At 36.6% G+C, this 14,888-nt stretch overlaps 1 protein-coding gene across 2 annotated transcripts in view; it reads right to left on the reverse strand.

The window, feature by feature from the left end:
* GALNT1 (polypeptide N-acetylgalactosaminyltransferase 1) overlaps positions 1-14,888 on the reverse strand; it is a 159,547-nt gene that overhangs the window by 36,223 nt on the left and 108,436 nt on the right. The window contains exons 5-6 of one of the 2 annotated variants that reach the window (XM_020985688.2): positions 9,240-9,447; positions 6,630-6,800 (exon numbers count right to left, since the gene is read on the reverse strand). In XM_020985688.2, coding sequence (XP_020841347.1) covers positions 6,630-6,800; positions 9,240-9,447 — 379 coding nt within the window. The remainder of the gene's footprint in view (positions 1-6,629; positions 6,801-9,239; positions 9,448-14,888) is intronic. The other variant, XM_078153290.1, reaches the window with a different exon arrangement.

Consider the following 14,888-nt stretch of genomic DNA (forward strand, 5'->3'; position numbering starts at 1 on the left):
TCATATTCCTTGATCAATTATGGAGTGGCTCTTATTTTTAAAAATTTGGTTTAGTTCCCCAAATACTTGAGAAATTAGACCTTTATCAGAGAAACTTGCTGTAAAATTGTGTTCCCAGTTTCCCAATTTTCTTCCAATTTTAGTTGCATTGGTTTTGTTTGTGCAATTTTTTTTTCAATTTTGTGTAATCAAAATTATCCATTTTATCGTCTAGGAACTCTATCTTGTTTGGTCATGAATTCTTCCTCTATCTATAGACAGGTAATTTCTTCCATGTTCCTCTGATTTGCTTATGATATCACCCTTTATGGCAAAATCAGGTACTCATTTTGAGATTATTTTGATATACAGGGTGAGGTCTATATTGTCGTTTGTCCTTCGTTCTTGAAGATGACCACATCATGAAGATGAAGCCATGACTTAGAAGTGAACTGGATTTAAATGAGGGAGGGCTACGCAAGGTTGCCAGCCTCACTTTCTCCTCCAGAGCCATTTGGGTCCAGTGGCAAGATATAGATCAGGATGAGAGGAGATAAACACCGATCTATGCTTAATTTCTGCCAGAGTACTGTCCCGTATTCTCAGCAGTTTTTGTCAAACAGTGAGTTCTTGCTCTTGTAGCTGAGTTCTTTGGATTTAACACTAGATTACTATGCTCATTTGCTTCTGTATATTGTGTACCTAATCTCTTCTACTAATCAATCACTCTATTTCTCATCAAAGTGCCTTGATGATTACGGTGTTGTAGCATCGTTTGAGATCCAGTACGGCTATGCCTCCTTCCTTCACTTGGTGCATGGAGTCTGGAAAGTTGCATTGTTGGGAGTGGGGTACAAAAAATGAAGTATGGCAAGAGTGTAACTGAGAGGGGCAGTTAGGTGGCGCAGCAGATAGAGAACTGGCCCTGGATTCAGGAGGACCTGAGTTCAAATCTGGACTCAGACACCTAACGCTTACTAGCTATGTGACCCTGGGCAAGTCACTTAACCCCACTGCCTAGCCAAAAAAAAAAAGTGTAACAGAGAGAAATTCTATAGCTCTACTGTAAGACAATGAGGGAGAAGCCAGGATGCGTGGTTCTTTCTTGGATGGTCATCACTGTACCTGGTAAAATGGTAATAAATGCAGCTCTGCACATCTATGATGGATTTGTGGAGGGCTAGGTCTAAACCTGAAGAAATTAATGGGGGGGGAGGCAGCTAGGTGGTGCAGTGGATAAAGCTCCAGCCCTGGAGTCAGAAGGACCTGAGTTCAAATCCAGCTTCAGACATTTGACACTTACTAGCTGTGTGACTTTGGGCAAATCACTTAACACTGATTGCCTCACCCCCCCCCCCCCAAAATTAATTGGGAAGAGTGTCGTTGTGATACACTTCTGCTGAAAATTTTTGAAAAAACAATCAAACAAAAAACCAAAATCAATCTCTTACAGAGAATCCATTGCTTTCCTAGAATACAGAAACAGTAAGGTACTGACAGAGTGATTTCACCTTGGGCTAGTATCCTGGTACTTAAGTTGAAGATGCAGTTTATCCCATATAGTTGATCCCTAACTGGATAATTAATTCTGCCTTCACCTTAAATATTTCCCTTACCTGTCAAATTTTTTTTTTGTTACTTGCTATGAATAAGTAAATGTTAAGTGCAACTAGGCCCAAAGTGGATGCCACAACGTTTGATAATACCTAAGGAAGTTCTTTGGTTTGACAATTTAGTTGAAAAATACGCTTAGGGTCAAGATCACTCTGCTTCCATTCCAAAACGTCCCTGTTCCCAGCAAGTAGTAAATTCTCAGGAAAGATAAAAGTCATTCCAAGTGTAGAACAGATTGCCTTATGATAACTGTCCCCTTCCTCTATAGAATGTCCCCAATTTCTAGTGCCTCACCCTTTTCTTACTAGATATCCTGATTTGCATGATTGTTGGATCTCCCCTCCTGGCTTTTCATATATTCCTGAGTTTCTCTCCCTGTTCTCTTCTTCCTCTTCCTCTATTCTTGCAGAGGATTATTACACTAGAATTCATGGCAAGTTGTCTTGGTACTCCAAAAGAAAAAATAAGTCTTATAATGTATTTTAAAAGCAGAGACTTAAGAAAAAAAAAGATTTTAAAATATTTGAAAAACTTTGAAAACTTCCCCAAAAAGCTATACCAATTTGGAATGTGGATTCTTCAACAACAAAGAAATATTAGTCAGAATGGACGTAGAAAATATAATACGAACTGCTGAAACCTGAAGCATTTACCTTTTTCCTTTTTAGCGTTCCTTCATTTAAAAGAAAAGAAATATTTTTAGTATTTGTCTTTTAAAAATAACTGGACTGAAATCAGAAAAAATGAAGAAAGATCTGAGTTCTAACGGGGAAAATAGCATTATACAGGAAAAACTGACATTTGTGGGAGCATATTTCAAGGATCCCCATAAAAAGGGAAATGTTTCAATGCTATATAAACCTTAATGCTGTTGGGGAGAAAAAAAACACATGACTGCAGAGAGAACATTACAGGGGACAGTTAGTTCCATATGAATAATATTACATTAGAAGACTCATACTCCTAAGTTGGGCTATAAATTTAAAATGAGTTTTCATAGAGACTTGATAGGGAATTGCAGAGAACTCAGTGGGCTAAGTGAGGCCTCACAGACATGCTAAGAAATACTCTGTGTGGAGGCCTGAAACTCCAAGTCATCAGAAAAATTATTTTAGATTAGTTGGCAGCCAGTGTATGAGAATCAGAAACTTTATCTGGATGGTCAAGTACTAACCTTTAAAATGCTATTTAAATATCAGCTATTAATGGAGAGATGAAGTTGGCAACATAGGGAATCAACTAGTGAAGAATCAATGGTTCAAAAAGAAGAACCAGATATAAAGGCCTCTTTGGGAATGAGTAAAGTATCTATAGTGTTCCAAATGATCCAGTAACATAATGGGAAAAAAGTCAATTCTCTTATCTTTGGGAATCTCTTGAAATTTAATATCTGGTTACATGTTGAGTTTGGACACCTCTTCATCCATGTCCCCTATCTACAGTTGTACTACCAAGAGTTGAAAGGCAAAATTAATTAAAGAACAATGGAAAAGTACTGAATCCTACCTAATATAATGTCTGAAAGACTAAAGATAATTAATTGATTAGAGCTGGAGGCTTAAAGGGATGGAGAGGGTTCAGGAGTCAAATCCCAATTCCAGGCTGCTTCATCAGACTCACTTGTCTATTTCAGGAGTCTGGAGGAATAAGGCAACGAAAAGGGCTAAGGAATAAAGAACAAAGACTCAAATCAGGCTCCAGGGACTGGAATTGGTCTGGACTCTGGAGTACAGTCAAACTATTTTAAAGAGGAAGGTAGGAGAGGTGGGAGAGAAGAGAAAAGATCTCCCAGCTTAGTATGGGAATAAGTTGGATACTGGTTGCAGGATATAAAATAAACTAGCAAATATCATCAGCATTCCTGTACATTACCAACAAAACCTAGCAACAAGAAATAGAAAGAGAAATTCCATTCAAAATAACTATAAATATAAATATAGGTATAAAATATTTGGAATTCTAGCTAATCCAAAACAAACTCAGGAAGTATATGAATCCAACTCTTTGAAAAATACCAATCTAAATAACTTGAGAAATATTAATTGTTCATGAGTAGGTTAAGCTAATATAATAAAAATGACAATACTACTTAAATTAATTCACTTATTTGGCATTATACCAATCAAACTACCAAAGGATTATTTTTTTAATAAAGGTAGAAAAAAAATAATGAAACTCTTATGGAGGAAACAAAAGGTCAAGAATCTCAAAAGTAATTATGAAAAAAGGTACTAGAAACCAAATTATACAAAAAGTGGTAATCATTAAAACAATTTGGTACTGGTAAAAAAAAAAAAGGTTGATCAGGTAGACAGATTAGGTACATAACACAAAGAAGCAAATAAACCCAGCAGCATACTGTCTGATAGTCCAAGGACCTGTTACTCGGGTAAGACACTTTTTGACAAAATAATTGAATCATAATATTAATAGGCACTGGTTGGATCCTGGAAGCTAGGTATGTTATAATATAGGAGGAATTCCTCCCCTCTTTTCAGAGAAGATTTCTGGCTTGCAACAAAACTGCAAAAATAATTAAATGTGTCCTTATTACTTTCCCACTGCATTTTTTCTATTTTTTCCTGATTTTTCATTCTCTGTCATAATACTTTCCTGCTTAAGCCTTCCAATATAATACTTATACTATGGTAATACAGAAGTGGTTAAATAGGACTGGATGTGCCTAACCCTTTTTAATACCCAAAAATTTAGTTTATATGAATCTCTAAAAGATGATGTGTATTAACCTAACTCATCTCTAATGGGCAAATTTCAGGTAATGTAAAAAAAATTAAGTGAAAATTTCAAGTAGAATGGAGAAAGATATTTAGGGGTAAGTGAAGAGGCAGGCAGACAGGCAAGCTCTTCCCAAGGTCTAGCTTCTGTGAACTACTACTGCTTTTATAAGCTATTCTCCTTTATCTGTTTCTGAACTGATACATTCCTTCCTGGCAACAGTCCCATCAGTAAGGGGAAGAGATAGGGCAGTCACTTACAAACAAAAATTATTTGTGACAGCCCAGAGTTTTCAATCAGGGATTGCTAGGTACTACGATAGAAAAGATTTCTGGTGAAAATTTTAGTATGCTGTCAAAATCTGTATTACAGCAACATCTAAGTACACTAAAGTAAAAGAATGTCTCCATTCTAGTGTTCAAATCCCCTATGATACCACATCAATGGATATTTTTAAAAAAAGTTTAAATTTTTTCACCCAATGTTTCTCTTAAAAGTTTTCATATAAAACTTTAATCTTTCAAAAACTAATTTTTAATTTGAAAAAACTATAAAATTAAGCCAAAATTTTAATATATATTTAATCTGTGTGTTTCTTTATAAACAATATTTAACCCATAAATCATATATATTTTCTCAAGTACATTCTGATTGATATTGAACTTGGATTAGGAAGTTTCTACAGTTATTGTCATATATGATCACCATCTGGGCCTTCTCCTAGAGAGGATGATTATACAACAATATAAAAAAAATCACAAATTTATTAACATGGATTGCATTATATTAAAGAAAACACAGCACAACTGAAGAAATGCAAATTCCTTTTGAAAAACTTAAACTCCACCTCTGCTGAACAATGGAGAAGAATTACTTCAAATATAAGTCAAGACAGCTTTGGAATGGTACAAGAAGATAGTGCAGTTTCTAGGGCAAAGAGGATAGAGTAGATGCTAAAAAAGAAGTGGAAAAAAAAGCATCAGTCGTAACTACTGATCCTTTTCAGCTTAAGATTTGTTTTCACAAAGTAGGAGAAGAAAAGAAGAAAAATAGCCTACAGTAAAAAGTAATCTTTCAGACTGTACACCTGGAAGACTTCAGGAAAAAGAAAGGATTCCATCTAATAAGGTAATAAAACAATAAAGTCATGTGGGAGCTGGGGTGTTCTTAATTACTACAGTGGCCAGGAACAATATGATTTTTCCTAATTAGATCACATACTCAAAGAATAATGAAGTCATGTAACTTTTAACAACCGCTAACTAACTTTATGAGTGCCTAAAACAAATCAGTAAGTAATAATTCAATGTTCCAAACTGGTTTAAATTTCACATTAAACCTCACAGCAGAAATCCAAGTTTAGTTATTATTTTCATAGACTGACACAATTAAGGCAGGGTTTTACTTAAGCAAGAAATGATTACCTTTCACAAAACAATAAACACCATTCTGATTTATTAATCTGCAAATCATTCATTTCCTTTATAGATATAAGCCATTAGGATAATCAAGAGAGAATGTGGAGGGAGAGGAGAGGGAGAAAACCAACCAACCAGGTCCACACACTTGAACCTTAGCTTAAGATGTAGTAAATATCAGAGAGGTAGTATTGCATTATGGAGAGAGCACTAAGCTAAGAATTAAAGTCCAGAGGCTTGATTCCCAGCTCAGTTACTTATTAGCTGTGAGACCATGTTTTAACTCTTCTAACCTCTGAACAGACAGTTTTATCATCTGTAAACTGGGGATAATATCACTGGCACTACCTAGGCTCTACAAACCTCAAATTCATGAGGAAGCAAAAGAATCCAATGGTATTTTCAACAATAATTTTCAAATGTATGGGAACTTGTATTTTTTTCTATGAAATTTTCATGGAGTAATTTATAGAACAGAGGAGAAAAAAATACTTCTTCTTTAAAAAAGTGGTAGGAAAAAATTTTTTTTTTAACATTCCTGTGATTTTACTGCTAACAGAAATTCCCAGTGATGAGATTCTGTCAACTAATATAGACGCACTTGCTTTGCAACCTTTTTTCTTAGAGAACTGTTTGGACACTGAGAGGGTCACGCAGCCAGTAAGTATCAGAAATAGAATTTGAACTCAGGTCTGTCTCCCTGACTCTGAGGCCATACTGCCTCTTCATAAAAAATATGAATCCTAAATATAAGCTTTAAAATCTCAGGTTTTTATTTTCTTAATTTTAACCTTTCTGGTACTATTTGTAAAACATTTTAGTCTCCTAAAAGCAACATGTAAGGAAAATTTTTAAACAACACGAACAGTCATTTCACTATACCTGACAGGGAGTGTTCTATCACCTTTCCTTCTGTCCATTTCTCTCTGGGGAACAGGATACCAGCGGAAATTCAACTTCCAATTGAATCCACCATATGTCATATCAGAGCCTGCCATATACTCAAAAGTATCATCACTGATGACATCAATGATAGGACACACAACTGTTCTTCTAAAGAAACATATCAAAACCAATTAGATAGTGTGACACATGCTGTAAGAAAATGCATTACACACTATAAAAAAGTTACTTATTTCATTTATACATAAAACATCTGTGTACAAAGAGTATTTACTAAGTTATGACAGGAATTTCTCATTTGGGAGAATAATCATCCTAGCATGATTAGTGGAGAGAAGACACTTGACCTTATCCTCTAAACTGTTGATTCACTATGGTCAAATCAATTTTTTGATGTCTCCAGCTTGAAGTCACAAAAGTACTGCTTGTTATTCATTTTTCAGCAGATATTTAAGTGCCTGTGACAGAGCTTGGAGGGCAAAAAACAGTCAGGAGACACAGGCTTTGCCCTTGAAATCATATTCTTGGCTGGGGAAGCAAAACAAACAGACATAAAACATCTAGAGAACAATATTAAGGCAATAATGCTAATCTACAGTAGATCTGAAATATCACATCTCAAAGAAGAGAAGATTGGAATGGAAACAGCCAGGAGGCGGTTCTTAAAGGTTTTAGATTGGCAAAGAATGAGGGGGGTGGTCCAGGTAAAGCTAATACCTAGAAGCAGAGAAAGAGATTAAACAGGACATATAATGGGGGATTTGGATAAAATAGCTACCTTAACTCTACTTGAGGTAACTAAAATAACAGGGAATATATGTACCTATATGCTGGCAGCAGCAATACTAACTCTTAGGCTAATTAAGTTAGAAAAGTCTTCTCTTTTAGGTGCTCCTTTTCAACCGCCTATGACACATGCTGTACTGTTACCCACTTTAGATGGGTCACTTACAGAAGCATCAGAGAATATAAACCAAGCAAGCCCTACCTACACTGCAAAGAGCCCACAAAAAGGGTAGAAATTCACTAATTTTTCAATTGAAAAAGAGTAAAGTAGGCAATTTTTATATTTTATCTGGGGTCTAAATCTTTAAAAACTATAGGAAAAGTGGACATGCATGAGAACATAAGCTCCTCAGCAGCAGGGATCATTTCATTCATTTATATCTGTATTACTCATGCCCAGTATAGTGCTTGGTACATAGTAAGTGCATAATAAATAATTGTTACTGATCGCTATGAACATATACTAAGTAATGTTAAAACACATAGTTCAGTGAGATAAAAAAAATTATCTGTGCAAATAAACATTCCCAAGTTTTAAAGTAAGTTATCCTAAGTTTTAAAGAAATTTTTCTTTTAGTTAAAGTAAAAATTTAATAATAATTGAAAACCATGTCATAATAATAGTTATGCACTCCTTTAGGCTACTCACTACTTCTTCTATAAAACGCATAATACTTGTAAAATTTTTAAAAATTGGACATGAGCAAAAATATTTGTGAACCTTAAAGGTTAAAGATATTTTATTTGCAGGACTACATTAAAAGCAGTGTGGATTAAAAAATACTCATCATCTAAATTGTTTTTTTTATTTTTGCATTTTTTGGCTCAGAAACATAACAAAAACTCTCTGTACATTAAGTACTTCATTCTATTACTTCATCAGCTATACAAGTACTGTCATATTAGGTTTAGAACAGAATGGTTTTGGAGTTGTAGCCAAATGTAACATTATATAATGTCCTGACTATATGGCTAAGAATAGTCTAAATGTATGAAAATATATAATTATCCCTAGAATTTTATACCTAGGTTACTGAATACCTTTCACAAGAGCTAAGACAGGATAAGAATGATTAGAGATTTGGGGAAGGGATAGAGGAAATGGAGGTTAACTAGGGGTGGGTGGAACAGACTATAGGGAGCAACATTCAACTTCTGGGAGAAAATTATGGATTAATTTTAAATTTAACACTTACAAGGCTAGTTCTAACATGCTATAAAGGCAATTTTCTAAATCAACCAGTAGGTTTATTAAGTGCCAATTTAAAAAAGCTTTAATACTGTTTAATTCTTTTGATACAGCTTACTTTAAAATAATCATTTTCTTTTCCTTTTCCCCTTCTCAATTCTTTCTCTTCATGGTTTCCCATTAAATTCTTTCTGGTTTTGCCTTCCAATGCTAGGAAAAGAAGCTCTAAAAATTTCCTACCTCTCAGGTAGTCTTCCTGAACTATATCAATAAGCAAGAACGTGAAATAGAGGAAAGCCAACTGATCTCCAAGTTAAGAAATTTCACTTTGTCTCAACCAAGCTATCAAAGTAGAAAGGAGGGAGGCTACAATTAACTTTCCAGGTAGGAGGACATAACTTTTTAAAAGCAAGTATTACTGGAAAAAGTACTTTATAAATAATGAAGGAAATCTGATTTATACCCAAAATAATACAGAACATATCTACCCAAACAAACTCAGGAAGAACATTTATCATGTCATTTACTCAATGTATTGAAGTAAAGACTATCACATTACATAGGATGAATGCACTAAAATCAGTCTGAAAGAATACTAGTTCCCAGATAATTACCTGTCAACTTTGATTCTTGCCAAGAGTGGTTCCAGCCATCCTACTGTACACTCACAATGAGCATCCAAGAAGGTGATGACCTGGCCTTTAGAAACAGCAGCTCCCTTTAATCTGGCTCTGATCAATCCAGAGCGCTGCTCCATTCGAATTACATGAACTGGGACTTTCAATTTCCTTACATAACTCTCCAGAGGTCTCTTTAAAAAGTCTGAAAAGAAAAATAACAAAAATTAAGCATAAAAAGCTGGATTAGTTGCAGCTTGAATGCTAGGAAATTTTTGATTTACTCTTATTTGGTAATTTGGTTTAACCTTTGAGTTTTGGGGGAGGGGGAAGGGAGTGCAAGAGAAGGAAACAAAGAAATAAAACTGAAAGGATGTTTCATACTATGCCTGAGCTTTCTTGAAAATCCCATTAAGTAGGGGCAGCTAGGTGGTGCAGTGGATAGAGCTGGCCCTGGACTCAGGAGGACCTGAGTTCAAATCCTACCTTAGACACTTCCTAGTTATGTGATCCTGGGTAAGTTACTTAACCCCAATTGCCCCCCTCCCTCCAAAAAAAAGAAAAGAAAAAAGAAAAATCCATTAAGTAAAAGGAGCTTACACTCTATCTGAAGAGACAAAGAGCACATCTATAACAATATACAGGTATGAGGTGGTGAGGGAGGAAGGGCGTTAGGAGCTGGAGGAATCTGAGAGGTAACAACAACAAGTTGGCAATCACGTGTCTTAAGAATAAGGAGGGGAATCTCAAGATGATAAAGGACCTTAGAAGTTATCTAGCCCAGCCTGTATTTAAACAAGAATCCCCTTTACAACATCTAGCATCTTCTTGAAGACCACTCCTGATAAGTAATTCCACTGCCTCATTTTACTTTTTTGGATTGTTCTAACTGGCAAGGAGTTTTTTCTTACACTGAAATAAAAATGAACTCTACAACTTCCACCTACTAATCCCAATTATATCCTGTGGGATCAAGCATAAGTCAAATCCCTCTTCCGTGTGAGGTCATTAAAAAATACCTGAATATAGATATCATGTCCCTTTGAAGTCTTTTAAATTCTAAACTAAATATAATTAGTTACTTAAGCTGAAGCTCATACGGCATGGTCTCCAGCCCTCTTACCACCTTGGTGGTCTAGACATGTTCCAGCAGGTCAATACCCTTCTTAAATTACGGCACCTAGAACTGAAAAGAACACTCCTGATATGGTAGATATGACAAAGTACAATAAGACTATGATCTTCCATTGGTCTGGACACCACATCTCTCTAATGCAACCTTAGAATGTATGAGTAACTAAGAGTAAAGCAAGCAAGAATTTATTTAAGTCATCTATTATGTTATGGGGAACAGTGCTGGGGACATACAGCCAAAAATCAAACTGCTGATGTCATGCATGATGATGTCAATATTGCTTCTCTTCCTCCCATTTCTCAACTGGGAAAAATTCTTCCCATAATATAAGCTGAATCACCTGAAGATTCTTGTACTTCACTTGGGGGGGTATTTGCAACATGTATGTATATAAGTAAATAAATACAAGATAACTGGGGTAGGGGAGGCAGTAGCAGGCAGAGAGATCAGAAGAGTGTGGCACTTGAGCTGAACTTTTAAGAAAAATAGGAATTCTAGAGGCAAAAGTAAGAAGGACTCACATTCCAAGCATGAGGGACATCCAGGTCAAAGACATGGAAATAGAAAAGGGAGGGTTGTGTGTGAGGAACAAGAAAGCCAGTTTGGTTGGACCACAGAGTACAAGAATGGAAGTAATTTAGATGAGCCCTGGAATGATATATGGAGTAGAGTTTTTTTAAAAGATTTAAAAAAAATTTTTTAAAGTTTTTTAAGGATTTTTTAAAAGTACATAATTGGAGGAGCAGCTAGATGCATAGAGCACCAGCCCTGAAGTCAGGAGGACCTGAGTTCAAATCTGGCCTCAGACAAAACACTTGACACTCACTAGCTGTGTGATCTTGGGCAAGTCATTTAACCCCAATTGCCTAAAAAAACCCCCCAAAACCAACAACATAACTGGAGAAAATATGAAGGGTTTTTTTTTTTGGTTTTGGTTTTTAAACAAGGGATGAGTGAAAATAAAGAGGTAATTTTTTTTCCTTGTCCACCTTCATAGACTTCCTGAAATGCATTCATGGATGGTAGGTTAAGAATATCTATACTAGTTCTGGGAGCCAAGATGGTGGAGTAAACAGTAAATTGCTGTCACTCCCCGACACTGACCTCTGAAAAACCCAAAAGTACTGCCTTAGGAAAAATCCTGAAACAGTGGAGTCACTGGAAAAGATGGAGTGGAGCAGTCTTTTAGCCCAGGAAATTTGGAAGATGGGCAAGAAAGGTCCATCTCACTCAGATAAAAAGGGAGTGCATTCCAGAACAGGATGCATCCTAGCAAGCCAGCAACAAGCCCCACCTCAGCAAACCAGTGAGACATCCTAAGCCGCAGGGTGGTACAGCAAGCAAATGCCAACACCAGGACCCCCCACATGCCTTAGCATAGCCAGATTCCAGCTTGGAGAACTACCAAATGCACTGCCGCAGCCCCTGGGTGGGCAAGTGTCCTCCACCAACAGACTTCCACATGCTAGTGGTCAAACCTCCACATGCTTCAACACAGCTCCGGGTGGGTAGGTGTCCTCCAGCTGCTGAATCTCCCCATGCTCCAGAGCAGCCCTAGGCTGGCATCCTCCAGTGGCCAGACCTCTACCTCCTTCAGTGTAGCCCCAGAGAAATGTAGAAAAAACCCACCTAGCCTCAGCACATGCCAAATACCTCCACTAGGTCCCTAGCTCAGCACCAGGTAAGCTGCCAGACAACTATAGCCTCCAGCTGTCAAGACCTGAGGCCCCAGCACACAAATCCAGTGACCAGGCTCCTGGCCCCCAGCACAAGAAGCTTGGGACAGTGCCCCCTGTGTTCCAGAAGCACAGCTCAACTTTAAAAGCCTGGAAATAGGCAAACAAGACGAGCAAAAAGTAAAAATGAACACTGACCATATACAGTTTCTATAGGGGCAGGGAAGATCAAAACAAAACTCAGAAGTGGGCAACACTGTCAATACACCTACGTCTGAAACCTCAAAGGGGAGTATAATTTAGTCTCAAGCCCACAAAACCTTCTTGGAAGAGCTCAAGAAGGATTTTTGAAAGTCAAATAAGAGAGGTAGAAAAAAATGGGAAAAGAAATGAGAAGTATGCAAGAAAGAGTCAACAGCTTGGAAAAGGAAAGACAAAAATTGACTCAAGAAAACAATTTCTTAAAAAAGAAATACAATTGGCCAAATGGAAAGGTAGGTACAAAAGCTAACTGAAGAGAGCAATTTCTTAAAAATCAGAATTAGGCAAGTGGAAGCTAATGACTCTATGAGACATCAAAAATCAGTCAAATGAAATCAGAAGAATGAAAAAATGGGGGAAAAATTTAAATACCTCATTGGAAAAACAACTGACCTGGAAAATAAATTCAGGAGAGATAATTTAAGAATTATTGATCTACCTGAAAGCCAGGATCAAAAAGAGAGCTTGGACAGCATCTTCCAAGAAATTATCAAGGAAAACTGCACTGATATCCTAGAACCAGAGGGTAATATAATTATTGAAAGAATCTACCAATCGTCTCCTAAAAGAGATTCCAAAATGAATATTCCAAGGAATATTGCAGCCAAATTCCAGAATTATCAGGTCAAGGAGAAAATACTGAAAGCAACCAGAAAGCAACAATTTAACCACATGTTATGGAACCACAGCCAGGATTACACAGGACCTACTAGCTTCTACATTAAAGGATCAGAGGGCTTACAATATAATATTCCGGAAGGCAAAGGAGCTTGGATTACAACCAAGAATCAACTACCCAGCAAAAGTGAGCATAATCTTTCAGGGGAAGAGAGGACTTTCATTCTTTCCTGATGAAAAACAAAACAAAACAAATCAAAACAAAAAACCAGAGCTGTACAGAAAATATGATCTTCAAATACAAGATTCAAGAGAAGCATAAAAAGATAAACTGGAAAGAAAAAAAAACCATGTTATTCAATAAGGTTAAACTATTTACATCCCTACATGATACTTGTAACTCTTGAGAACTGTATCTTTATTACAACATTTAGAAGGAATATATTTAGACAGAGTGGGGTATAAGTTGACTTTGATGTCATGATAAAAAAAAATTAAGAGGTAAAAAAAGGATTATAATGGGAGAAGAAGAAAGGAGGAGGCAGAAATGGGTAAATTACATCACATGAAGAGGTGCAAAGACCTATTACAGTAGAGGGAAAGAAGAGAGGGAAGCGAGCATTGTTAGAGCCTTATTCTCATTGGATTTGGATCAAAGAGTAACAGAAGTAGATACCAGAGAGGATTAAAAACCAGAATCCCACAATATATTGTTTACAAGAAACATATGTGAAGCAGAGAGATACACAAAGAATAAAGGTAAAAGGCCGGAGAAGAATATATTATGCTTCAGCTGAAGTAAAAAAGCAGGCATATGGGGGCAGCTAAGTGGAGCAGATAGAGCACCAGGCCTGAAATCAGGAGGACCTGAGTTCAAATGTGGCCTCAGACCAAATACTTGACACTAGCTGTGTGACCCTGGGCAAGTCACTTAACCCCAACTGCCTCAACAAAACAAACAAATAAAAAAACCCCAAACAATAAACCCCAATCTATTTACTTTATAATCATATATATATAAATATATATATATATGTCACAACCTTAATAGAATATGAAATTCAGGGTGATAGGGGATTGGACTCTGTCCAAAGTATTTTACTAACTGGAAGTCCTAGAAAGAATTCATCTTGACACTGTCTCACTCATACCACAGTCCTACTGCCTAGAGTCCCAAGGGATTCAAGCATAGCAAGGCTTGAATAACCATGCCCTGATTATCTAAAGAATAGATACCAAATGCTATTAAACTTGAAGATAACACTTGTCTAGTTTTCTTGCCATTCCACTGCCCTTTGTCATTTACCTTCAACAACTGCATCTGCCCTCCTACTTCCTCTTTTCTCTCCATCTATACCACCTTGTTTGGAGGAGTTAATACCCTCAGCTGTGCAACTTCATCCTAAAGCTAAGCTCTCCTAATTGGTAAATGAATGCAAACTTACCTAACCCACTATATCTAGCCAGTTCCCATGCTTCACATCCATCTACTCTAAATGCCTTGCCATCTGTCCTGTTGTGACCTGTTTAATACTCAGCTGCCCTCTCTCACCCTTCTACCTTTAGGAAAAGTAATCCAGTCAAAATCACTGATTCTGGAAAGGGTATGACAGTCAATTGGCCAGCAGCTCCACCTACCATTCTTGTGATTCCCCAGAACAAAACTTCTATCTCTGGCTAGGAACTCTGTTTATGTGTTCCCTCCCTATTAGAATGTATGCCCCTTGAAAACAGTGACTACCACTAACTTTTGTTATCTGTATCTCCAGTGCCTTGCGTGATATAGGACACATAGTAGACATTTAATAATCACTTTTTCATTCACTCATTCAAGTATCGTGATGTCAATAATCCTTCTCTAAACCCATTTCTCAAATGGGAAAAATTTCCTTCCATAATACAAGCTGTATAACTAAACATTATCATCTCAAAAACCTCTAAAATATCAATTACCTC

This window comes from Phascolarctos cinereus, unplaced genomic scaffold (genome assembly GCF_003287225.1).
Source record: "Phascolarctos cinereus isolate Bilbo 61053 unplaced genomic scaffold, phaCin_HiC Scaffold_4;HRSCAF=312, whole genome shotgun sequence".
Taxonomy (NCBI): Eukaryota; Metazoa; Chordata; class Mammalia; order Diprotodontia; family Phascolarctidae; genus Phascolarctos; species Phascolarctos cinereus.